General features: G+C 48.9%; 1 protein-coding gene across 1 annotated transcript in view; it reads right to left on the bottom strand.

The window, feature by feature from the left end:
- The window catches only part of COL4A2 (collagen type IV alpha 2 chain), a 169740-nt gene that overhangs the window by 57893 nt on the left and 84701 nt on the right, over positions 1–27146 (bottom strand). The window contains exons 5-12 of the mRNA XM_055335741.1: positions 9734–9868; positions 9603–9647; positions 6487–6603; positions 4991–5062; positions 4601–4636; positions 4431–4493; positions 2917–2952; positions 574–615 (exon numbers count right to left, since the gene is read on the bottom strand). Coding sequence (XP_055191716.1) covers positions 574–615; positions 2917–2952; positions 4431–4493; positions 4601–4636; positions 4991–5062; positions 6487–6603; positions 9603–9647; positions 9734–9868 — 546 coding nt within the window. The remainder of the gene's footprint in view (positions 1–573; positions 616–2916; positions 2953–4430; positions 4494–4600; positions 4637–4990; positions 5063–6486; positions 6604–9602; positions 9648–9733; positions 9869–27146) is intronic.

Raw genomic sequence — 27146 nt, 5'->3', positions numbered from 1 at the left:
CAGCAGAAAACAAAAACAAAATGAGAATCGGCAAACGGTGAGGCCACAGAACAAACATATTTCATGGTGGGCAGGTGGCTTTGTGGTGTACACGATGGATTACGTGTTGCTGAGGCTTTGCTTGTTGAGCTTTTCACACTCATGGCCTCAAGTGATGCTCTTGAAGGCCTGCAGTCCTTTTGTGTTGGCAGCGCAGTGATTTACAGGCACCCATGGGGTCTTCCTGCTGGCCCGGCTGCCTGGTCCCTGAGCGGGCCTGTGGGTATCACCTCAGTCTGCTCAATCACTGGGGTTCCCCACGTTGGGACACCTCAGGCAATGCCTTTACTTTGTGGGTGCTGCAGATAGCCAAGGTCATGTCTATACCAGAGGTCTGGTCGGGGCTAACCTACACTGTTGGCTTTCACAGTCTCAGCGAGCCATCACTATGGTTGGAGCCTCTTCCAAAGCCTGGCAGTGATTATTTCCTAAGCAAATGGTCAAAAGATAACTGCACGAAAAGCAGTCGTTAAAATGATTTACTTCCTAACCACTAACTAAGAAAGCCTCCGCGTTCCAGTATTGTTTCCTCACTTTTTCTCCTTTCTCTCCATAAAAGCCAAGTCCTCTGTTGCCCTGAAAAGAGAAACGATTTTTCTAAGTTTTTAAAAGTCATTAATCACAGTGAAATAATAATAATAATATATATATATTTTAGAAAACTAAACATAAGATCTATTTGCAGCATACTGAACAATTATCCTTGCAGAATATTCTGGAGTCTCCTCCCCAAAGCTATTGGACACAAAAGATTAATATCCTTTCTTTTGCGAGTTCCACATATAAACCTAATAAAAGTCTGAGCCCAGGTAGTACATAAGGTGAACGGGAGCTGGCTGGGACCACACGGAGTTGGAGAGAGTGGCACTTCCCAGTGTCTCCCGCCTTCGCCAAGACGAGGTCTGAGTGATGGAAACCAGGGGGATGGAGACAAAGGACGAGCTGTTCTTTAATACAATGTGCTTTTAGGAAGTCTGTATTTTGTACTTTAAGCAAAACCTCGAAAATAGACTAACAGCAGTTATTCTGTTACCCTTGGGAATGTTCTAGAGTTTGTTGTTCACCATCCTGGGGATCGGGACGTTGGCTGAGTCGTTAATTTTGCACCTGTCATCTGAGCTGGCGCTCCGTGACCCTGCGACCCTCTGGCCGCACGACCTACACGGCCGCCGCGGGCCGTGGGAGCTTGTGGCCCCTGACAGAGGCCTCACCGACGGTGCGGGGCTGAGCTCAGACCTGCTCCCGGGGCCCTCGGACTCGTTAGTACCCCTGTTGTCTACAGAGATGGGGGTCTTCGAGTGACAGACCCAGGAAGCAGCCATCTTCCCTGGGATCCCATATGGAGGATCACGATTCAGTGTCCCTTCTGCCTCAGCTGTTTCTCATTTTGGCAAGATAACCCTACATCCACAAACACTTCCAACCCTTTTAATGATTGTAGGGGATGGTGAGCCTCGGTGTAGGGTGGCCGACTTAGCAAGTGTTCAGTAGATTCGCGAGTGGGGTGGACATGTGTTGAACTGACCCCAGTGTCCAAGATGAGCCCGACAAGAAGCTGCCCGCCACACTCATGCATATTATAGAAACCGTGCTCTTTTCTTTGGCCTGCAAACGACTCTGCTTCCTCCCCAGGGTCTCCACATTCCCACCACGACAGAGAATCACGTGGGGCACTATCTGGTCTTTCTCTCAGCAGTATAGCATCCGCCCCCTCCCATGCCCGGAGAGTCTCCGAAAATAAAAACAAAGCGTTTAATTAAGTTTTGCTTTTTTGCTCCTTTCCCACCTGGCTGGGAGCTGAAATCAAAGCACAGAAAGGCAGCCAGGCTAGATGAGAATGCGATTTGCTGAGGCCCCTGCCGTCCCTCTGCCCCCTGAGCTGGTCGTCCAAGTCCCCAGGAAGTGACCTGGTGGAGGGTGAGGGCTGTTTGTGTTGCAGCCAAGTGGGGATCTGAGGCGACCCTGGGGCTCGGCCGCCCGGTCCTACATCCGCTTCTCTTGGCTCTGGGCCGTTCCCACCCTGCTCGTGGCTGCAAGACAGTGGGGAGCCCAGTGGTGGGGGCAGCTGCCTTAATGAGCTCCAGCCCCAGCCGGAAGCCATGTCAGAGGTGATGGGAAAGGGGATGGGGGCGGGGGCGGTGGCAGCCACGGTTCCCTAGAGGTCACAGAGATGAGATTTCTGTAGAGCAGACATGTGAGTGTGTGGGCTCAGGGATGTCCTCAGTCTCGTGCAGGCCATGGGATGGTCTTTAAATGTTGGTGACCACAGCCCAGCACTTCTGACTCATATCACGTCTTGATCACAGACTCCCCTTGCCAACCTCCTGTATCCTAGCTCTGTCTACAGGCTACCTACCTTCTGGTGCTCCATCCAACTTAGTGACCTTTCTCTGATGGAAACAGTACAGCTCTGGGCTCAAGCTTGACTTGAAAATCACTAATGGATCCCCAGAGGCTGACGTCACCCTCTGCTACAGCCTGCTTATGTCTGAGTAGGAAGGATGCCACTGGCTCCCCCACACAGATACACCACATGTTGTCCCTTCTTGGGCATTAACATGTACAGATAAACACGAGCTGTTCTTAGATCTGCATTTCCAATCAAACACTCATCAGTGTGATTTTCACACAATGGCAGGTGTTACATGATTTGCAAACAACGAATCATTCAACATGTCCACTTATTTGATGTGCTGGCTACCTCAGGCATACCTTTGGATTTATCTTTGGCATTTACAACATTAAGTCTCAAAAGCCTACAAAATCATTCTCATCATGAAATAAATGATAACATTGTTGTCAACCAAGTAGTTCTATGGTCAGGAAAGGTACATACAAGGATGGAAGCACCCCCTCCTGCCCCCATAACCAACTTACTGGCTGTCCTTTTGGTCCGGGGGGTCCAGGCGGGCCCTGCATAAATACAAAGAAATTTGTAAACTGTTTTCTTTATCCCAGGACTTAGATAACATCTGCTAGAAAGCTCTGGGAAAGCCATCCACAGTATGTTTAGAAGCCTGTGTAGTATGTATAGAGGTTTCTGGTACATTAGTCTGGGCAGGGAGGAAGGGCTAGAGGCGGAGGGCTGGGTCAGGCCTGGCTCTCCGAACCTGCCCGCTGGCCACGTACAGCTCTTCTGGGCTTGCTTTTCTGAGGTCAGGCTTCTGACTTCACCCATGTCCTACTCCTGCTTGCTCGGATCCCCTGCAAGGTCCCCCCAGGTCATGTCACTGCAGAGACTTCCTCTGCAGGGTTCCCCCCAGGACACTGTGTAGCACTTGTTGCTAGTGGATCAGCAAATGTGCATGAACACAATTAATGTACAGGCTCAAATGGCAGGGTTGAAAATCCATCTGCAAACATCACTGTCCTTCAGCAAAGCATTCAGTGTCAACACTATGCTTAGGATGAGGTTTTGAACACACCTGAGAAGAACACTTAGTGTTTAAGTACAAAGAAGTATGGGCAATTTTACGACCTGTAGAAGAATCTGTAGCTGTCTAATCAGCTCAGAACACAGCAGGTACAATCTGTTGTTCTAGACTTTCCTGAACTGTGTATTTAAAGATGAAGTCCCTCACTGCTGGTACGTGAGCTGTGAGCCAGTCGGCAGCTGTGCATCGGGAGAGCAAAGTACCTGTGATCACATAAGCCTCATCTCACTGGTTTTCTGCAAGATGGTCTCTCTTAACCTGGAGCCAGATCTCTCCTATGTTGTTTGAGGCCCGTGTGTCTTACTGCTAAACTTTTGGGGAATGAGAGTCAGAGGCCCAGTGGGGGTGGTGGGGGCAGTGGCTTCTCCCTTCTGGTCCTTTCCCTCCCCACGGAAAGCCCTCCTTCACCAGGCATCTGTCCTGTTGCAACTCACCATGTCATTCAGTTGCAAAGGCAGAGAACACGTGTAGATTGCCACTTGGGTGGGGCACTAGGGCCACTTTGTTAACTGATGTCTAATATCTCACTGGCAGTGATAGTCACACCCAGGTGCAGTACACCTGCCATGAGGCCATGCCCAGGCAGAGTCCACCACCCCCTTATCCACTTACTGAACTTTGATCTCCTTGGCCCAGGGATGACAGGCCCCTCACCAGCAGGCTGAGTGTGGGGCTGAGAGAGCTTCTGTATGACTGGAAGGGCACCCAGCCAGCACCAAGTCAAAATTTGACGTAGTCGGTGGTGATCTGGTGCCCACAAATTTCAAGTCCTCATTCTTCAATCTTAATAGTAGCAAAATGTATGCAAAGGATGACCTACTTCATCTGGACACTTTCTAGAGTGACCACAAGCATCCTAGCTGTACTGTGAAGCTTCCACTTGCATCAGCACTGAAGAAGCTGGATCTTTAGATCCGCCTTGATAGCGGTCCAAGTACCCACACACCCGGTACTTACTGGTCTTCCTGGAGCTCCAACTGGACCCATCTGTCCTATAGGCCCAGGGCGGCCAGGAGGACCCTAAGGAGAGGCAACACAGTCAGCTATTAAGAAAGGCAGGCTGGTATTTGGAGTCCCGAGTCCTTAAAGTTTTGCTTGGGACATTCTCTAATAAACATGGAGCTTACCTGGAAACCAACCAATCCAGGCTCTCCAGGTTCACCCTAGTTGAGAAGACATAATGTGAAGAGTTCTGGTTCTTAATCATCTTTAGATTTTGTTACATTTTATCAGAACTTTGGAAACAAACATATACATTATATCAGCCCTCCCGGGGACTTGGTAATGTTACCTCCTCTCTGGGGCATTGTGAATACGGGAAAGGTGTGCACCCAGAGTTGAATGTCACCCCAATGGGAAATCGATGATTTTTAACATTGTGGTGTTGGGTTGTTTCACCACCCCAGGCGTCCCCTCATTCTCACATCTTCACGACTCAACCATACTTGGAAAACATCATTATTATTCAGGTATTTACACTGATTGCTTAGTCTCAAGTCCCTATCTAGCAAACGTACCCTGTATTTGTCGCGGTCCACACTGGATAGCGCATATGGCTCGCCTTTCTGTCCTTTGGGTCCTTGGGGCCCCTAGGGTAGCATGCACGTGGCAGACAGAGAAAACACAGAAAGACCCGTTAATAGTCAGTGCAGCTGTAGCCATCGAGGTGATTAAATACTGACCTTATGGGCAATGTCTATTGTCCTTATGGCTCATTTAGGTTACTCTGAATACCAGTCACAGAGGTGAGATTTTTGCTTTTATAGTTACCCAATATTTTCCTTCAAAATTAAAATGTTAATCACTTATGTGATCTTCAGAAACCCAAATGAATGCTCAGTAAATTAACCCTTTAGGATATCAACGTGTTATTTTTCTTCATAATAATATTTTTGTCTAGTTTTGGCATTAGGGTGCTACAAATATTAACACACATGCACTGAAGCACCATTTTGGGGAGAGATATGGATCATTCTGTAAAACTGGGATCCTGACAAATGTATGTGGTACGTGTACACATACATATGTATATAAGTGTCTTTTAATGCCTGTATATGACATCAGTATTTTAAGCTAATGGATATATTTGTTGATGATGAAAGTTTCATGACATTAGAGCAGACTAGGAAGTGATGGTCCTCACTGAGAAGTTGAAACACATGTAAATGACACAGCTGAGGGAGGAGGATCTGCAGGCGGGGGCGAAAAATCCACTAGCTTCAGCAGGAAACACAGGGAGGAAGGTGTGACTGCTCTTCCCCAACCTTAAAAATGCTCTTCTAGATAAAAAGTTTTACCAAATAAGATGTTGGCATAACCCTGACGGGGCACTATTTTGCTGGTACGAGGGTAGCAATACAGTCCTGCAGACCACTTCAAGATTCTCCGCATGGACCTGAAAGCGGAGTCTACAAAATAGGTGAAAACGAAAAAGTCTTTCATGAAAAAGAGCTCACTTCTACCTGTCAGAGCTGTAGAATGTTTCTCATGTCCCAGAGGACTTTAGAATCTAACAAAATGGTGCCTAACAGGGCATTCTGTCAAGCTTTAAGCCTTTTTAGTTTAGTTTTGCTATTCCCACTATTTGCTGTTACTTGAAATGCAGCACGAGGCAGACTGTGCTGACATTGGTAAAACTACACAATATCAACCAAATCAATTATTTCCTATCTTGTTTACAGAATGGCTAAGGAAAATGAAGTTCTGTGGACCCAGGGGAGGCATGCAGAGCTGCCTGCAGGGCCACTTCGGCGGGGTGCCAGCTGAGGACAGGGGAGTGATGGGGGGCAGCGTGAGAGGCAGGCTGAGCATGCCCACTCACCCCGTCCGTGGGGGCAACAGGGGACAACCCACCCTCCTCAGAAAGTCTCTCTGCGACCATGTCTCAAAGGGCCTTCTGGATGGGCCCTCGAAAGGCACACGACATCCCCCATGCCTCTGCTGACAAGCCCCAGCCAGCGAGCGCCTGGAGAGAAGGATCCGTGGCCTGCCCTGTGCCTGTGCCGGTACTTACAGGAGGGCCGAGGAAGCCCGCAGGACCCTCGGGTCCCTGCCGGCCCACGTCTCCTCTGGTCCCGTTGCAGCCGTCGTAGCCAGGTGGCCCTCTGGGCCCACCTTGCCCAGGGTGTCCCTGAGAGGAGACAAGTAAGTAAGCCTTCCAGCATACGCACTGCAGTTCTCATGCGCACTGTGATACAACAGCTCTAAACCCTCTCACCCTGCACGAACCGAAGGGGAGAGATAACCCCCAACGAGCAGACGAATGAAAGATTTAAGTAAACAGAGGCACACGGGCACAGTCCTCAGCAGGAGAAAGGCTCTCAAGACAAAGGTCTGTTTCCCATGGGCTCTGGTAAAGCAGTAACTTGTCGGTCTACTGGGGGGTCTGTTCGCAGGGACAGGACACAGTAGGCTTAAAAATTCTAGAAATCATTCTAGAAGCAGCTAGGTCCTGCAAAGAGCAGACTAGACAACAAGAATGCCTTTATCTTTGTGCCCAACTGAATTTTAGAAAGTGGGTTTGGTGGACCCATATCCTACACGGTAAGAGATTCATGCACCCTCGACAGGATTTCATGTGACTGAGCCATATGTAGAAGAATGGACTTCCTCTCATTTGCTTTCATGGGGGGAACACTCCTTCTTAGATTTTAAACTCAAAGAGAAAGCAGGTCAGATGTTCTGAGATGTTGGGGTTGGGGGAGGGAGGGCATTGTGATCAAGTGTCTTTGGAATAAACAAACAGAGTCAGGCTGAGTCTGTGGGCATCCCACCTGCGTTCATCTGGTTCCTGAGACATCCAGGAGCTGGGTTTGTGTGCCATAAGACCACAGCTCATCGTGCTATTTCTTCCACAGCAGATGTGCAGATATAGGCTATCTTACTAGCTTCTTTAAAATTTTGATTTTGTTGACAACAGACCAAACATATGTTCCAGAGTGATTTTCTGAGGCCATGTCAGATGCCTTTCAGATTTACTTTGAAAAATCTGGGACATTTCAAAATAAATGAACAAATCCCACACAGAGGGCCTGCACTCTGAATAATATTAAGAAAGATGAGAAAAGTAGCATTTTTCTTTTGTTGTATGTTTCTTTGCTCTAGATATCCAAAGGTATTGCTTTAACTGGCGCTGTCAGATAAGAAGAGATCCAACAGACTTCCAGTCGGCCCTCTGAGGGGACAAGAGAAATCCTGACTACCCTGTAAATGATGAGGCACAAGCACTCCAGCCGGCAGTGTAGATAGCTGCCTGGTAGCAGCAAGTAAAGGCTTGCTTTTAAGGGGTCCTGAAAGCTGATCCTTCAAATTCGGCAGGAGAAAACATGTTCAGTAGGTGTTCTGCTCACAATCTGTGGTGTTCTGTGATGCTTTTCTTACATTGAGGTCTTCACTCTTCTCCCGAATTATTTGTCTGCTGTTGGTCTTTCTTGCTCTCTTAGAATTGATCTAAGTCATTTGAAGTTATATATCAACCTGATGTTAGTTTGAGATGGTTCTTCAAAGAAAAATTTTAATTATATGGAGCTGATGGCTCATTTTCGCTCAACACCTGATTAAATACAACTCTAAGATCTGACTGTATATCACGTTTTATGTACAATTTCTAAACGGCTAAAATTAGCCTGGTCCTTCAACTTTACATTCCTGAGCTGCTTCGAGGTGGCGGGTGGCACTTTAGGTCACTTTTGTGCAGTTCTAGAGCTCTGTGGGTAGCGAGCGAGGCTGTGTTGCATGGAGATTCTGCAGAAACCTGTTGGTTCCATGCTCACTAGGATCACTCCCTCATGTGATGATACTTCCTCTCTAACTTGCAAAATATTTGCTCCTCTTGTTAAATGGGTATCAAGTGGAAAAACAAATTAAAATATGACTCAGATTAGTTACAATATTTTTCCATGAGATCACTCCATTTAAACTCAGATTTCAGCTTCCAGAAGACAAAACCAGTGGATGGCCCAAAGAGCTCAAAAGAGCAGTTTTAAAAACGGGCGATTTAGTTTGAGGCAGTTGGTAGGAAAATATTTGCCTTGTTTACCCTTGGAAATCTACGGATTCTTCACCTCTGCCAATTTCTCGAGATCCTGACTGATGGGAAAGTGACTCCCTTGTCCACAGCTGTATGTTGTAACTGGTGCGTGTGAGCCCCCCCATCCAGGTGATGCTCGGGGTCACCGCCACCCAGGCCTTAGGTCTCTGTGGGTGGCTTCCTCTCTTTAGCTGAGAGCTTCCTTCTCCTGGATGAGAGACGGGCTCTGGAGATCAATCATGGCCTCTTGGTGATGGGTCTCAGGCGCTCCCTCCCTCGCTCCCCTACAAGGCAGGGATCCTGCTCATGGAGCCCTGGGAATGTATCTGTGTGTATGTGTGTGTCTGTGTGCACACCCATGTGTGTGCTAACAGGCTGACACAGGGCATGGGTATGTGAAGGGCCCAGACATGTGCATTTGGGTGAGGTTCCTAAAGCAGATGTCCTCCTCAAACTTCAGCAACGGTCAACCGCATGTGTGATAAACACATCTATCCCCATGGCCAGGATCTGCAGGAAGCAGACCCTGGGAAATCTGCTCACGGGTCCTTGTGAAGAAGGCTGTGAGTCAGGCGCTCTGTTTATTTTTGTATGCCACAAGAAGTAAAGTAAACTAGGTTAGAAAAACACATTTTATTGCATTTGGAGATTTTCTCATAGACAAACCCTGTCTTTCCTTCTTTGCATTTACATGTAGTTGACTTCAGAGAATTTGGGAAGTTGCACCAATGTTTGGCAGGGCTTGGTCACATCCATGTTCTCAGCTGCACTGCTCTATATTCAGGTTCCACCGAAATTTCCAGATCAGCTCTTATTGAGCATATCTGAGTAACACTTGAGCTTTTTATTACAAAATAATGTCCGGCTTCAGCAAAGTAGCCTGGATTCTGAAGCCAAGGCCAGAAGAACATTTACAAAGGAAACAATCTGTCCAATATTTGACTGGACTCCAGGGGCAAAAGTATGCACAATATAGCCTTACCAGGCTCATGATATAAACAAAACAGGAGGTCTAGTTAGAGATGTTTCTGTAAGTCATAAGCCTATTGCTTTGCAAGCATACACTGTTTTAAAAATCCTAACTGTATAAAAACACTTACGGGAATGCCGTCGGCACCTGGGAATCCAGAAACACCTCTCGCTCCCTGTAAAGAAGGCAAACAAACTTACCGAAGGCCAGGACACCCACTGCCCATTGCAAAAGTGGAGGGAGAACCAGCAGTCACCGTACCACGTCTCCTTTCGGTCCTGTGATCCCGGGTGACCCTCTTTCACCCTTGTCACCTTTGCGGCCCTGCAGTCCTGGGAATCCCTGCAGGCCCGGAGGCCCAGTGTATCCCTGGGGGCCCACTGGCCCTGGTTGGCCCTGCAGAAACAACAGAGTTCAATTACTATTGGTAACGACAGAAGAGCATTTTTTCATCGTGCTGCTTTTGAAACCACACTTTTCATTCTCAAAGAGCTATGTTCCGAGAACATTACATGTAAACTTCCATCTCCTGCCACAGTTGCAACAGTGATTTCTGGCTTAAAGAAGTCCTAGAGTTTTTTTTAAAAAACAAAATTAGGGGGATCCCTGGGTGGCGCAGCGGTTTGGCGCCTGCCTTTGGCCCACGACGCGATCCTGGAGACCCGGGATCGAGTCCCACATCGGGCTCCCGGTGCATGGAGCCTGCTTCTTCCTCTGCCTGTGTCTCTGCCTTTCTCTCTGTGACTATCATAAATAAAAAAAATAAAATAAAAAAAAAATAAAAAACAAAATTAAATGTGAGGAAAAGTCATCCCAAACTCAAGTGATGTTATTGTGAAATGCTAGTATTGGGTTGGGATGAAAAGATCCACTTTATTTGGCTTTTTTAAAAAAAAAAGTGTTTTCAGCTAAAAAAATTTCACACAAGTTTCTAAGATTTTATCTCTATCTCAATATAATGCATGTAACACATATAGAAATGTGGATTGCACCCCAGTATCAAATGATCCTCAGATGTTTAAGTGATCTCCCCTGTCTCCACACACACTACTTACGTACACAGGAGAATTACAGGTTTCTGCAGCCTATAAACATCTATGCCCATAGCCATTGGACATGGACGGTTATTATTAAAAAGTAAAAAGACAAAATGCTGAACTGGCAAGGATGTTGACAAATCGAGGCCCTGAGCCCTGTGTGTGGGAATGTGAGATGGTGCAGCTGATGGGGGGGCATATGGCAGTTCCTCCAAGAATGAGACAGAGAGCTGCCCGATGATCCAGTAATTTCATTCTGGGGGTCCTCCTACTCCAACAAGCTGAAAGCAGAGACATGAACTGGTGTCTGTACACCTGTGTTTGCTGCAGCGTCTTCCCCAACAGCCAAAGAGTGGAAGCACAGTGCTCGCTGGAGGATCATGGATAAACAAGAGATTCTGTCTGTGCCGGGGACTATTTTTCACCTGGCCGAGGGCCGTAGGGGTCTCACCTCTGGGCTTTGTTACCATTCTTACGTTGCCCTCTACTTTTGGATGTGGGGGAAGAGGTGAAGAATTTCTCTGGGGTGGAAGATACACAATGGAGATTAAGGTGCCGTTGATGGATGGGATCTACCCCGAAGCGGGGGACCCCTGTCCTCCAACAAAGGGGAGATTTGAGAGGTCCCCTCGGGGCTTCCTCTGGGCCAAGGCCAGTTCTGGAGTCACTGGATTCTCCAGCTCTACCCTCTACATGTTCCAGAGGGTCTAGTCAAGGCAGAAATCACCAAATACTGAGTCGGAGCACAAGCACTGTATGTAGTCTTTGAAGAACGTGGTAAAAGGGGACTGTGGCCCCTCGCTCGCCTCCTCTTCCTCCAGGACGGCTGTGTCGGAAGGTGGGCAGCCCGACCTTGGACACACGAATCCTCCACTCACCCCAGGCTAGTGCTCAAGGGCCTCAGCACGCAACATTTGCTGTGAGTTTGATTCTGACTTTTGTGGATTTCCCCCGGTTGTGTTCAGTTTTGTCTGTGGCTAGTAGAATGTCACTGTCTTGTGACGACGTGGCAAGCCCCTAAGCCTTCAACTGCTCCTAATCGTAGTGAGGCCTGCAGCTTGTCCGTGTTTACAGTGAGCAGCCTTTGGGGGATAAATGCTGTTCATTAGCACCATCATTTCTACTGTCTATAAGTGGCGTCTCCATCTGGGGGGTTACCGCATGCAGCCGATGAGGAGGGTGCATCTGCTTTCAATCAAAGCGGAACGTGTGTATCTTTGCGATGGAAACCTACAGTCTCCTTGTGCCCTCCTAGAGCTTTTCCTTGATTCCCTCTGATGGGAAAAGTGATCACGACATCATGTACTCACTTTCCTGCCATTGTCAGTGGACTTCTTTTTAGTCTTTGTTTCTTGGATGGGAAGTCTGGCTTTGGGAATAAAACGAGTCTTTCCTTTTCTGGAGCAGGCTGTCACTGCGAAGTTCCCATAAAACCAGCCATACCAGAAGTTCACAATGTTTTCTATCCACCAGCTCTCTCTGGTTCTGAAACAGTTCCATTGCCCCATACCCACTGAGCAGTCACTCCCTACCACCCTACCACCCTACCCTAGCCCCTGGTCCCCTAACCAGACTGGTATCTGCTCTGGGTGTTGATGGGATCTATCCATTCTGGGTATTTCAAGCATCTGGAGTCATATGTAGGTTATGTGATCTGTGGTGCCTGACTTCTTCCACTTCACACAACATTTTTGAGGTTCTCCTGTGTGGTAGCACCAAACAGTACTTGATTCACTTTCATGTCTGGACCACATTCAGTGGATGCATGACCACAATTTGTCCATCCATCCATTAATGAACACTGGGGGTGTTTGCACCATAGCGTTGCTGTGAATAGTGCCACGGTGGATACGCACATACCTGTTGAATTGAGTACCTCTTCTCAACTCTCCTGGGTATAAACTTAGGAATGGAACTGCCATCTCTTTGGGCAATTCTGTTTAACTTTTTGAGGAGCCGCCATGTTGGTTTCCATGGTGGCCTCACCATGTGCCTTCCCAGCAGCAATGTGTGGGAGTTCCTGATTTCTCCACAACCTTGCTAGCACTTGTTATTTTCCATTTTTTAAAAATTACAGCCCTCGTAGTGGGTGTGAGGGTGGTGTCATTCTGAAGAGATTATCTTGAGCTTCTCACAGATGGAACATTTCACAAATTCCATCCAGCTTCCGCCCTGGGGAGGGCCAGGAAGAGTCTGGAGAGACTCTGAATTAGACCTTAGTCCCCAGGGACTAGACCCTCGCTCTTGCCCACGGGGCACGCCCTGTGCTGCTAGGGCTAGATGGGCATTGACGTCAAGGTCTAAGACCTGGCTGTGTTTCAGCAGTCAGCCCTGAGATTTCCCTGAGGATATCCTGCCCGCCAGGGCATCTAGTGTGATTGTAATGAGTGGCTGGAATGACCAGGTAATGAAAAGGATCTTCCTTTGTGCTAATGACCTTCAACTTCCATCCTTGGTGGAAAAGTCACAGTAGGAAAACTTGTTTCCATATCTTCCCTTCCTTCTATTGGAAATGATATTGAAAACAAAAATTACCCCAGACAGAGTTGGATTTTAGTTTGGATGACTTTGCACAAATCTCAAAAGCTCCTAAGATTCTTGCAATTTACTTGATAAACGTATTTCCACAAAATATTTGTTAAAAGCCAGCAGACACTGGGGAGAGAGTATGTGATCCCCACCCACCAGACAATCTGATTCATATCCATGTGTTCCTTGCTGAGAAACAGGACAAAGATAAGCATCATTTAACTGTGCATCTTCTGGGATGAAGCACTGTTACAGGTTTTCAAAAACTGCTTATCTCATTTCATACCCCCTGCCGAATGCATGACTGACCATCACCCCCAAAGAGCCAACTGCCACGCAGTTAGGTCTGGGATAGGGTGATCCCAAAGCCTTCCACCTGCCATTACACTGCTGCTGCTCAGAGTGAGGTCTGGCAGCTGTGTCAGCAACACCTGGGAGCCCATGAGAAATGCAGAGTCTTAGGCCTGGCCCAGACCCACCCCTGCCGAGGTGTAGTGAACACCATCTCCAGGAGTTACTCTGTGCAGCAGAGTGTGAGGCTCACTGCCCCATACCACCCTCCTTCCCTTCCTGACGTTCCCATAGCGGGACTGGTATCTTTTTTTTTTTTTTTAAAGATTTTATTTGTTTATTCATGAGAGACACACACAGAGAGGCAGAGACACAGGCAGAGGGAGAAGCAGGCTCCATGCAAGAAACCTGATGTGGGACTCGATCCCAGGTCTCCAGGATCAGGTCCTGGGCCAAAAGCAGCACTAAACTGCTGAGCCACCTGGGCTGCCCAGGACTGGTATCTTTTAATAAAAATCTCAAGCATGAAGGAGGATTTTAGAAGAAAGGTTGAGCTTACTGCATCAGGCAAAGGAAAATCTAATAGTTATGTTTGCTAAGGACTATTCCTAATTAAATGTTCATGGTCTTATGCTCCAGTGCTGTCTGCAACAGGCCAGAGTAAACTTTGATCCCTGCGAGGATGGATGGCTGCTCCCTGTCTCTTCCTTCTTCAAATCACTGGTGGAGTATGTGTGGGATCCAGGGTCAGCTTTGGAACCTCGAGCCTGAAAAGGCGGATAGAATGAGTCCAGACTTGAATACACATTGCTTAAATACCACGGCGGTGGACAGAATGCTCTTAAAGTCCTGACACACTTACTAGCTTTCCTGAACTTGGAAGTTTCACTTCTGAGAAAAGGTAGGATTGCATCAACTGGGAGCACCAGTGGATAACTCTGGGCCTTCAGACACTGACATGAAGGAGCGGGACTGGTGAGCAGTGGGGGCCCCACTAGGGTCACCTCCTATCCCACCACCCCAAGGAGTGCCTGTTTCCATCCAGAGCTTATTATCCATACAGTTCTCGGTGGGCAGGAGCGTCAGAAGAGCTTCCTTTTCCAGGGACGGATAAAGAGAAGTGTTTCCAAGGATAAAACCTGCTTCACTGCACATCAGGATTTTAAATTTACAGTACAGTATTTTCCTGGTAAAATAAGAATAGACCTTTCATGACTTACTGGCCAACATGTGAATAGTAGGAAATCCCTTCTCTTTCTGAAGTTTGCTCTTCCTGTCTTGCCTTTTATGGGCAGTGGGTCCCAGCAGACACCCCATATCCTCTCCAGTCCCCTGGGCAGCCCCTCCCTTCCTCGGCTTTTGGCAGTGGATTCCAGGCCTTCTTGGCCCTCCAGAGGCTGCCCTTCTTGGTGACCCTATGGGGATTCCAGCCCAAGTCCCAGCTCGTTAGAAAATACATAAAAATGGCCCAGAAGCTGGGAAGGACTACTTTTTAGGATCCAAAAAAACCAATTCTTTCACTAAAACTTGGAATCTACTGTTCTTAGGGACAATCATTACCATTTGTGAGCATTTTTTTTTTTTTTGGATGAGCCTGGCAGGATGAATGGACATTGTATTCCAAGCTAATAATAACGTGGACTTATTTGCACAGTCCCCAACCTGTATAGTAACACACAACTAGCAATGGGCAGCTGCCTAATCCACACAGAGCTCCTGCTAAATCTGCCACCTTTTGTCTATAGCTTCTTATTTAATATAACAACATCAGCCTTGCCACGAGTACTGTTCCAAATGAAGGGTTCCACCTATCTGGGGTAGAATCATACTGGCTTTAGAATTCCTGCTTTCCAAAATTATTTGGCAAAGACTGTAGCACCAGCATCTATGCAAAGGGAACACATCCATGTGTAAGGAAACAAACCTTGACCCTTGCCTTGCTCCAGGTACAAAAGTGTGGTCACAATGGGTCCTGTGCCTGGACCTATGAGCTAAACTCTGATGTTTCTAAAGGAAAACACAGGGAAGAGTCTTGGTGACTTTGGGTTAGGCCAACATTTCCAGATGAGACACAAAGATCATGAGCCATGAAAGAAAAAAAATTGAAAACACAGGAGGGTTTGATTTTAAAGAGACTGTCAAGAAATAAGGAGCAGGCCTCTGATTGGGGAGCATATTTCTAGAACACATATCCGATACATGATTTTTATCCAGAATACAGACAGAATGCCTAGAAATCAAGAATGAGAGAAAACCCAAATGAGATCTCAACAGACCCTTGCTCAGAGAAGGTGAGCAGATGGAAACCAAGTGCACAGAAGCTGGTCCGCACCGCTGGCCACCAGGTAGGTCTGAGGTAAGACAACTGCAGCCCTGGGGCAGTGGGTCACACAGGCAGACCACCCTGGGTCCTGCGGGGTCCTGCGGGGGGTTCAGAGGAGTCTGCTGGTGCAGATGCAGAGTGGGGCAGCCCTTCTGGAAAAGCGTGACAGTTTTTTATAAAGTTAAACATATATCCTATAGGTAACTGTTTACAATGGCTCGATTTATTTTAGCTAAAACCCAGAAAGAATCTGAATGTCCATTGGCTGATGAGTGGACAAACTGGTATGTTCATAAAGTGGAACGCCACTTAGCAATACCCAGCCCTAACCCCATGTACACAATAGTGAGGACAGGTCTGGAGGGAAGCACATACCGCCTGTCCTGTTGAGAGGATGCTATTACACTATCTGACTTATGCAACATTCTCGAGAAGGCAAAACCAAGGACAGGACCTAGAGCAGTGGTGGCCAGGGGTAGAGGTGGAGGGAGGGGACAAATGGAGGCTTTGTGGGGGCCACACATCTGTTTTATATCTCAATTCTGGTGGTTGTTACATAGCTGTACTCATTTGTCAGTATTCACTGAATTCCATGTAAAAAATACATGATAAAATTAACCTAAAAACAAATGAACAAACAGAAAAGGAGTCTGATAAAGGCAGAGATTAAGAAGACAAGGCCTGGTGTTCACAGGCATGTTGCATTTGACCAAGTCCTTCTGGTACGTCCTTATAAGTGAATTTACAAGATAGATAATTTGCAAAGGAATTAGAGTGGACACTTAAAATGCCTTATTAGAAAAACTTAGCCAAATGTTATTTAAAAATGTCTGCTAGGGAAATGAAAAAAAAAAAAAAACCCACAGAAACTAAGGCCTCGTCTGGAGTCTGTGTCTGGAATCTGGTCTGTGGAGCGCGGGGTGGACACAAAGAGAGCCGTCCAGCGCTCAGCCCACCCAGCCGCAGAACCAGAAGCTGGTCAGGCTGAAATGAGGTTCAGGAGTCAAAGACAAGTCCAGGATGTCCCTGGCTTCCACGACACACAGTCTTCATAAAGAACAAAACCAGAGTCCCCACCGGTACTTGTAAGACACTGCCGTGCTGTTTTACCTGAAATGATTTGACTTAGACGGATACACATTTTAAAGTGGAGAAACGCTGGATCATCTCTTGTTCCCGACCCATAGGAGCAAAATTTCTGGAAACTCTGTTCCTTATTCTAAAAATAGGCAGCACATGGGCCGTCACACTTGAGGGCTTTTACCCCAATGTGAGGCCACGCTTTTCATGGTCTGAGTGTGATTTTGCCTGGCATATGTTGGAAAAGTCGATCTTCTGGGAAAGTCTTCCCCTGCTTGCAGCAACGAATACATTTCGTTTGTCTAAACGCGATTGCTTGCCCAACACACCGATGTGATTTCCCAAGGCTCTCGTCTTCCAAGAAGACACAGAGCGCGTGTGGTTGAGCCGAGGGCCCTGGGGAGCACGGACGGCAGCCGAGGACGGGCTGGAGGAGCAGGTTCTGGGGGGATCGGCTTCCCAGAGGCAGCAAACACTCTTTCTAACTGGCACAGAATACAATATTAATGCTCAGAGCATCCTCACCAAGTGGCCTTTCTATCCTCACGAGTTTGTGACACAAGGGCTTCCAGCTACACTTACAGATCAGAAAGCGACAGCCAGAGAAGGAGGCGATTCTGGAGTTACCAAATCATGCAACCATACATAGGTAATTAAAACGGTTAGCTGTGCACACATGCCCCATTGGTGGCAGGCCACTCATCTGCATGTGTCATCTGCACCTGCCAATCCCTCACTAGTCTCCTCCGATTACACTCCTAGTGATGTACGTAGGCCCTGAGTTTCTGTCCTTGCCCCGTGATGGACCAACAGCCCCCAGAATGCTGCCTGCAGATGGGGGAGCCGCAGGAAAACACACATGTCTGGGGCCTTCAGATGCCCAGTTCTCCGCTGAGGTTATCAACCAGGCCAGCAGGCGTGCACAGCGCCTTTTTGGAGTCATTGGCACAGACCAGGAACAGAACCAGCAGTTATATCCACTTTTCATTTAGACTAAACAGTCACATGAAAGAAAACTATTCTTGAGGTTGGCATTATACTGAGCTGGTCTGTTAGGAAAAAAAAAATTGGCCAACAAAGGGAAAGAGGTTAAAAGTAAGGGAGGGTTTCAACTTGGTGTGGCACACAGATTTTTAAAAAAATTTTTCCTGTTAATCTTTATTTGAAATGTCCCCAAATAGGACAAGTTTGAAAGAGAGCTCCACACTTTCTGTCCTCAGAAGGGGTGATACCTCCCCTTCCACCTCCTCATTCCCTGGCTTTGACCTACTTGTCTGTTATTTTGTTTTTGTGAAGTGATATACCATTTCCATTTCTTTAAGAGTTTATTTATACATTTACAGTACAGCCCGTGGTTTCGGTGCGAGGTTGTGTGAGTTCTACAGCACTCAGAGCCCCTTGCCAGGGCCCCCTGTATTCCTCCTTGGCCTCGGGCAGCCTCAGCTCCCCCTCCAGCTTGCTTCTGCCTCTTTCAGATGATCGTGCAAGTGGGACCCCACAGTGGCATGTCCTGCGGCGAGTCTGGCTTCTTTCAGCCACATGTCTCATTGGTGGCTCGCCCACCCTGCTGTTCACCCAGCTGCTCCTTCTGGTCACCGGCGAGTGTTGTGTCCCAGCCCACTACCCCGATTTCTTAACCCATTCGTTCACTGCAGGACACCTGGATTACCTCTGGTTTATGGGCATGTGTACTGGGCCGCTATAAACACTCAAATATGGTGTTTTGGTACAGGCACATTTTTGTAAATACCCAAGAACAGGATTACCGGGTCAGATGGCAAGAGTCTGTTTAATTCTACCAGCAAGTTGCAGAACTGTTTTCCAGACTGGCTGGAACACTAGAGGCCAACGCAGCTCACAAGCAGGGACTCCAAGGGGTAACATCTGATGTGGCCGGCCCATGCTTGAGCCTCTGCAGAGGCAGGGAGAAACAGTTAGTAAAAACACAGAAACGTGAGTATACAGAAACTCAAGAGAAACTCAGCTCCAAAGTTCCCACCTATGGTATGGATTTCATTTTATTTTGGGTAAAAGAACGTTCCCTTCTTGGATATTGTACAAAATGTCTGTCTTTCGGGTCCAGGAGCATCGGCCTCATTCTCTTGGAAGATTCTCCTAGGAAGCGAAAGTCATTTCAGGTTAGACCAGCATCATGTCACTTTCCAGACTTGCATCTCTGTTTCTCCACCGATTACCACCTATTGTTTTCCCGAAGGCTTCATAAAATATCCGATTCAGAAGGCCCCGCAGAGAGCATCTGGTGCAGGTCCTCAGAGAGGCTGCATTCCGGCACCTGGAGCTCATTAGCACGCAGGGTCCTCAGGCCGCCCCAGACCCATTGAATTGAATTGGCATCTCCACAGGATCCAGAGTGATTGGGGTGTGCTTTGGAGCTTGAGAAAATCACCCTGGGTGTGGTCTCTGCCCCAGGACCGGTCTTGGCTGGCTGCCAAAGCATCAGTTAAGGGAAGTCTCAAACCTCAAGCATTTCTAGTCTAGCAGTTTTGGGGTGGGGAGGAAGAGTCTGGAAATCCATATCTTTGACAATGTCCCCAAGCAACTCAGATGTACAGCCAGGGTTGGGAGCCAGGGAACAAATCTAATTCCCACACAGGACTGGAGAGGTAGCAGCCCAGGGAGGTGAAGGGTCTTACCCACAGCTCTGTGGACCCTCCACCCAGTAGCGCTTCACAGCATCCTTGTGACGGTGCTCTTGGGGTTCCTGCCGTGGCCAGGGGACTCCCACTACTGACCCTTGGAGGCCTTGCTTATGTTTGTCAACTGAATGTACAAGGCTTCTAAGATCTTTAGTTTTAAGACCCAAGGCTTGCTCCCTGGCCCCCTTGTAAGAGGACTGAGTGAAGCTCCTCATGGTAGATGGCAACTGCAGCCCAGCAAGGTGCCTTAGGATGAAATCTTCCTGTATTTTCAGCCTTTATATTTTCACTTCCAGGGTCGTTAGAGAAGCAAATCCCTGAAGGCCAGGAACCTTATTCCAGTGACTTAAAAAAAACCACAGCAGGCTCACTTGGGTTGCTTTGGGTCTGACGGAACTCCTACATCCAGTCCTCAGAGACGCCTCGGATCCTGTCCTGAAAGCCCTGCTGCTCCTTTCAGAGGAGTCAGGCTCAGAGAGTGCCAGAGCTGACAGCTCCACAGGGCACGACACAGTTTGGGCCACTTCTTTTTACTTCTTGTCACAGTTTCTTTTCTGAAAAAAAATCATTTCATTCTAACAAAATGACATCCCTCACCTTTTATAGCCTAGCTAACCTACCTGAGCTAAGCCTTCAGAAGCTTTAAGAGAAGCAACTATGTTTCATGTGTATTTTGTGAGGAGAAGTTGCAGGTGGTGCCACTGGATGCTGGGCTTGCATCACTGCTGTGAGCAGTGTCCCATCCCGAGGCCTGAGTAAGCCTGAAAGGCAGCTGCTTCATCTGATTCGTCACTCGAGTCACACGGGCAGGGCCCCTGAGTGAGGAGTGACGTAGGATGCTGCCTGCCAAGAGGCATGACCGACATACCCAACGCCAACGGCCTTTACCTATGGGTGTTGGGAAAGGGCCTTCTTCTATTTTATGTTTTTATTTTTTTTAAAAAATTATTTATTTAGTCACGAAAGACACACATACAGAGGCAGAGACACAGGCAGAGGGAGAAGCAGGCTCCCTGTGGGGAGTCTGATGCAGGACTTGATCCCAGGATGCCAGGATCATGATCTGAGCCAAAGGCAGATGCTCAACCACTGAGCCAACGAGGTGCCCTGGCCTTTTGCTTTTAGACCCTTTTTGGGTCATTATAATGAGTTCACGATTTCTGGGGCACTTGTGAAGCACAGCACCAGTGGGTTATACTGTGGAGAGCTGTCACTGCCTGGTTCTGAGTCCCAGCATGCCAAAGCATGTCACCTCTGGCCTTAGATCTTTGCCTTGCTCCATCCACACCGGCCCCTGGCAGATCACTGATTACAGGTCCTGCTGGGCGATCTGGTTTTATCTGTCTGCAGGGTCAGGGAGGATACTGCCCAGGCCTCTAGCATGGATCCCAAATGGAGACCACACAGGCTGGTGGGAAGGGGCACCAGCCTGGTCAAAACTGCAGGATCTGACAGATAAAGAATGTCATCTGTTGGAGTCAAGAGCTAGGACACAGGCCAGGGATTTGGAATGCCAGGACTCCCTCCTCCAGGGGTTCAGCTCTGGTCATATTCGAGCCAGGCCATCTAAGGACAGCCGTGGGTGATAAGCTGAATATGCTCAAACCATTTTGCACAAGGGCTGTGACTCAGGATGAGTAAAGGTTATGGGGGGAAAGGGTGAGTTTGCCAATGCGGGTCTGTGAAAAGCTGTAAGAGGAAGGTTTTCAACGCTTACTGAACGTTTCTGTTTTAGAATAAAAATTTAACTTTACATGAGCAGGAGATACCTCATTGCCTTTTGTACCAGCAGGCCAGGGGCCCCTGCGGTTCTCATGGCCAGCACGGGGTGGCGCTCACTCGCGCTCCTGGGGAGCCAGACCCCGCCCCACTTCCGACCTCAGACTTGCTGCTTCCCAGATTCTGTGACTGTTTTAGGTTACCATGACCCCCCTCCTTGGAACAAAGGGCAGGTCCCTCGTTTGTCACGGGGAGCGAACTTCCTACAGGGAGAATTCTGATGAAAATTTTCATCGCAGAATTCCAATGGTATCTAAAGGTATATCAAATTCTGTTTTTCTTTTCACAGGGTAGCTGAGCTAACACCAATTAATTATTTCATAATTCCCTTCCCTTTTGACTTGCCCAGAGGAAGGTATCCTAAGAAGATAGAGATGCTGGAGGACCCAACAGACCCAGACCCAGGGCAGAGTTCCAAGAGGTGGATCCCGACACTTCTAGAGCTGAGAGTGTTCACAGCGTGGAGCATCCTCCCACAGCAAAGGGACTGCATGCCCATAAACCCTCAGCGGGGCAGGTAGTGCTCCCATGGCAGTCTTGAGGGTGAGGGTGAGGCAAGGGGTGGGCGGGCCGCTCGGCTGGCTTGAGGAGGGACCCGGCCTATAGCTGCACCTATGAACCCCCCTTGAGTAACAGATATGACTTTGGACTCTGAACACGTCTCTTTCATGGATCTGCACGAGACTACAGTTAAGCCAAAGGCAACAGACAAATTGATAGAAACAAGCAGATGGGTGCCTGGGGTTCATGCCGACCCAACAAAACAGAGCCAGTCACAAGCCTGGGGTGATGATCTAAGAACCTGCTCCTCTCTGTAACCCAATGCTGCTCAATTGTGGCCATTTCATGGCTCATTAATCCCCCTCCTGCTAGAAAGTGACCTGGGCAGAAAGAGAAGGTGAAACTCAAACAAATCACTTCTGTTACTTTTTAGCAACTCTGGTCAAAAGGTATGCAAGGGGGGCTGGGGACTGCAGGATGCTGGGTGGCAACGTCAGGACATCAGGACCCCTGAGTGGGGCAGGTGGATAGATCTCAAGACCGCACTCTTTTCAGCGTCCTTGGACAGATCTGCTATTGGGGGGAAGACCATGCCAGTGGGCTTCTCAATGGATGAGGAGGTTTTCTTATGGCAAGAAGACTAAATCATTAAGCATTTCCCAGATAAAGGGTTAGCTGGACCTTTGAGAATGAGTTTTCAGATACAGTGAAGTTGCTGGAAAATCAAGTGTACTCCTCTTGCAAGAGCAGTTTCCTTGAGGAGAAGGCTGTCATGGCCACAAAGACTGGGTGACTTCATGGAACCCAAACCAGGAAAACCAGGCCATGCACTGCCACCACTGTTTCTGATGGGTGGCAGGCTCCCCTGGATGGAGGAGGAGACCACATCACAGCTGGTGGCTACAAAATAAAAAGGTATGAAAGTGACTTCTAATCGGATGTTGCAGAGAGAATGGTAACTGTTTCTAAGAGTAAGCGTGAGAGGAAGGAACCCCTGAAAGATGGGAGAGGTGCTGAAGGAGACACAGGGAGACCTGGGCAGAGACTCATGCCGGGGGCTTCTGGAAACAGGAGGACCAGATGTCAGCACCAGAGGCAGAAGTCTATGCATCAAGTGTGTGGGAGCTTCCATGGTCCCTAACCATGAAGGGCTGTCCAGGCAGGAGGTAGTCTATCAACTGGCCAGGTTATATGTGTGAGAACTGGAGGATGCCCAGGATGTCAGGAGCACGTTAGGGCACCTCCACACATGTTTATCCATGGACACGTGGAATTACAAGCTTACAAACATCTCCTAGAGAAACTCGTTACCTAACTTTGGGCCCCAAGTGGTCCGGACCAGGTAACACGGCTGGTTGGTGGGGGAGTGGCCTGGCACCTTCTCGTCTGCTAATTTTTCACATTCCACACTGTCCTTGAAATTTGGTGTCGGGGAAGTTTTGATGGCAGACAGTAAGCCAGCTCAAAGTTCAGTCTTCCTTATTTACATCTTTAAAAGTATCAGATATTTTGGAAATAGTGCCGCAAAGTTTTTAGAAAGATGTTATCAATGATAACACGTTTGTGCCGTAGTGGAGGCCCCGGAGCTGCTGGCCAGTCAGGGCCACATGACGACAATGGTCATTGGCCGCAGGGTGAGTGAGGGAGCTGAAGATCTGAGCCTGCCATCAGGGTTCCATCCTGCCAACCAAGGGCTGGCGCTCACGATCGCATCTGACACTGCAGATGGTTATCTGGACATCCTGGCCTTCCTGGACTTCCCTCCGAAGACTCCCCGGTCTAGAGTGATTATTTGGACGGACACTGAACACACATCCGCAATTAAAAAAAGAACAACAAACCACGAGAAATTGATCTTTTTTCAGTCTGGTGGAAAGATAATGGATGGCTCATTTGTCCAGACATGAAACCCGGGGTCCTGGGCGGGAGGAAACCAAATGACATTAACATCCATTCCAGAGAAGTGACTCAGCTGGTGCACTGTTCTCATAACATAGAGCAAAAACAACCTCCAGAACATTCACTCTTCTCAAAGGCATTTGTTCGAAAAAAAAAAAGAAGCAATTTTCATCCGTAAAAATGGAAGGTGACAACGCAATACAGTTCCATTTCCAAGGCAGACACCTGGTGTCCTGGTAGTTTAACCACCACACCACTGGAGTGCAGCATCTTCATGAGATGCCCCCAGAAAGGCCTGGTTCTTATGTCTTAGGGAGATGTCCCTTCTGTGTTGTCCATCATCAGCATAGCTGCTGAGTTGGCCCTGCCAGACGTGTGGTGTGCAGCAGGTTGTGGCAGCACTGGGTGGGGCTGAAGTCTCTCTCTGCACTCGTGCACGGCCTTTCACGTCAGAGTGTGCATGTGGTCTGACAGTGGCCGGACGGAGATGGCACCTGGCCAGGCTGCTGCTGTCTGAACCACATGGAGGCCCTCTGGTGGGACTCAGGAGACCCCTTGGGGTGAGCCTCTGGCTGCCCTGACCTCACCCCTCAGAGTGTGGCTTCACTCTGGGAAGTGTCAGGATTGCGAGCGGCTTTCCTGAATTCAGACGGAACCAACACGTTCCTGTCTCCCATCCACACCTCGAACCCGTGTGAGCTGCTTTCTGCCCAGCCACTAGACACACTGTCCTGGAAGGGACACACTGGTGTGATGGCTGCTGCAGGCCTTTCTCAGCCTTCCGGATCCTTGGAGCACCTACTGCGGACATCAGCTCATGTTGGGCTTTCTCTGTGCCCTTGACCTTTCTTGTTTGCTCCCCTTTCCTGGTTTCCATTCTGTAAAGGACTGGGCTCTGCCACGACCCTTCCTTTCCTTTTGCTGCAGGTGAGGACCCTGGTCCACTCTCCCTGCGCCAGGGCAGCCTGGAGAAGGCGGCTCCCACCCTGCTGCTGGCGCCTCTGTCTCTGGACCCACAGACACTCTAGACCTAAAAGTGAACTTGCTACTTAGTTTCCTACAGTCCTGCTCCCGGCAAGAACTCAGGAAGAGCGAGTATCCTCCTTCTGTCCATCACTCAGCTCAGAGCAGCACATCAATCTAGATGCCACCACACCTACCATGGTGGGGACACTGCTGGCGTCTGTCTTCCTAGCAGTCCCCGTCTGCCCACGGTGAGTGTGGGAGCATGGCGCTCTGGCCTCTGCCTGTCTGTCTGGGGTCATCTCCTAACCCCGCCTTGCAGTGGCTGGGTCTCCCTTCTCCTCAGTCTAAACTGGGTTCCTTCACATCTCCAGGACTGGCTGGTGTTCTCCTTCTCTCTGGAATGGCCTTTGCTCCTTTCTTCTGGTGAAACCCAATGCCGCTCCTCTGTGGTCACACCGCCCTTCTCCTGTGGTTGTCACTTGTGTGTGCATCTAGCCTGTCTCTAAGCCCCAAGCTGCATGTGGGCCAGGGAGGGGGCCCTGTCCATCCCCATCTGGTTTCCAGGAAGAGAGTCCCTGTGTCCTGGAGAGGCTCTGCCCTCCACGCAGCCTGTCTCCGGGCAGAGGGAGATGGGCCGCCGGGTGCGTGTGGGTCACAGCAGCCTCATGGGACCAATGTCTCTGACCAGCACCAGCGGCAGGAGCCCTGCCAGCTCCTGCACCTTTCAGGGAGCAGGTCTTAATGAAGCAGTTTGCTGACCCCCGTGTGTGCATCGATCCTAAACAGAGCTAGAAGTTACTGCTGAGGGGAGAAAAGCATACATATATACATAGAAAGAGAGAAAAATACAGAAAGGAAAAGAACACACCAGAGTAAACGGGATATTGGCTATGAGAAGTCATCTTCTAGCAGCGCAGGAGGGAAATAAATCAGCTTGGCTTATTAATACATTAATGAACAACTATGCATGTCTCAGTCTGTAACTAGGCTGTGATAACCTCATGTGCTCGCTCCCCTGGAACTTAACCCTGCCTGGAACGTGCCCCAAGATGGGCCTGGATTCCTGTTAGAGCAGGTCATGCGACAGTGGGGTTGTATGCAGACCACCTCTGCTCATTTGCTGGCATGCTCCGGTGGCAGCAGCACTTCCTGAAGACTGAGCGAGCGTAGGGCCGCTCTCGACATGCATTTCCAGGTGGGCGGTGTCCTGCTGCTGCTGAAGGCCCAGTGACCACACCGCTTTTCCCTACCTGTGTGCGGGTGGGGGTGGAGGAAGCCACAGCGCCTGCGTGGACCAGGCAGAGCTTCTGCCCGCCTCTCCCCCATTTCTCTGATTTCAGACACGCTGCTGGTGATAAACACATTCACTACCTGCTTCACATCTGGGACTTGTGGTCAGCGCTGTTACAGAGTCACCAGCTGTTCAGTTCAGCAGTGATTTCTTTGTCAAGTGAAGCAATAGCACGTTCTTAGAAGCCACCATCTGACATGCAGGAAGGGTCAAGGAGGCAGAGGCTGGCATGGCTTCTCTCTCTGACAGTGATTCACTGGAAAATGATTTCCAACTATGAATGGATTTCCATTTCTTAATGGCTTTTCAGCTCATCCTCCCAAGCTCACACCCACAACAAGGCACGGACCCGACATTTGCTTGTCCCTGGGGAGTTTCCTGGGGACACACTGATTGGCATGAAAAGACAAAGGCCACTGGCTGATGGGCAGAGACATCAGTCTCTCTCCCTCTTAACAATACCCAGAAACCAAAAACGAAGGGGAAAAGTGAGGTGATTTCAAATGATCTAAAATAATTCAACTGGAACTTGCTAAATTCTCCCGCCTGTGGAGGGCGTGGAGCAGGGGTCCATGCTGGGGCTGCAGCATGCAGGCCGGGCAGTGTGGAGGGCTGGGAATCCCAATCCCGCCCTGCCCCAGTGAGCAGGTGTTTCCCGACAGACACACACACACACACACACACACACACACACACACACACACGAGACCCAGGCATCCACAGTGCCCGGTCCTCGAGAGGCTCCAGCACCCAGCTTACCCTCCCGAGCACCTCCAGTGCACCTGGCAGCATTGATGCCCTGCCGGGCCCTCTGAGCAAAGCCCATTTTTTAAAAAATATTTTATTTATTTATTCATGAGAGACAGAGAGAGATAGAGAGAGGCAGAGACACAGACAGAGGGCAAAGCCCATTTTCTAACCACAGCCCACCTGCTTGGTCTCTGAAATGATCTGCGGTGTTTGGATTTTATAGGAATTGTTTAATTCCTCCAGTCCACCAGCTCCCACCCTCTCCCCCTTTCTCTTCTTGGCCCCTAGCTTTAAAGATGGTCTTCATTCCATCCTTCCTCCCTGAGGCATGTGACACCATTGGACAGTCATCCTTGCTGACTGCCCCTCTTCTCTGCTGCTTGTTTTCCACTTTCTTTCCAGGAGTTTCTTTCTCTGCTCCTTACAAGGAACTGCCTTTCAGACCTCCACCCTTGGTGCCCGCTTTTTTTTTTCCACTGATGAGTCCATCTGGGATCTGTCCATGTGATGTCACTCTGAGTATCACCCCCCACCCAGCGCATGCCTAGTGATACCTCACTTCTGGGCTAGG

This window comes from Nyctereutes procyonoides, unplaced genomic scaffold (genome assembly GCF_905146905.1).
Source record: "Nyctereutes procyonoides isolate TBG_1078 unplaced genomic scaffold, NYPRO_anot_genome, whole genome shotgun sequence".
In the NCBI taxonomy this organism is placed as follows: Eukaryota; Metazoa; Chordata; class Mammalia; order Carnivora; family Canidae; genus Nyctereutes; species Nyctereutes procyonoides.
The sequence above is the reverse complement of the archived record's forward strand: the minus strand, read 5'-3'. Positions and strand labels throughout refer to the sequence as shown.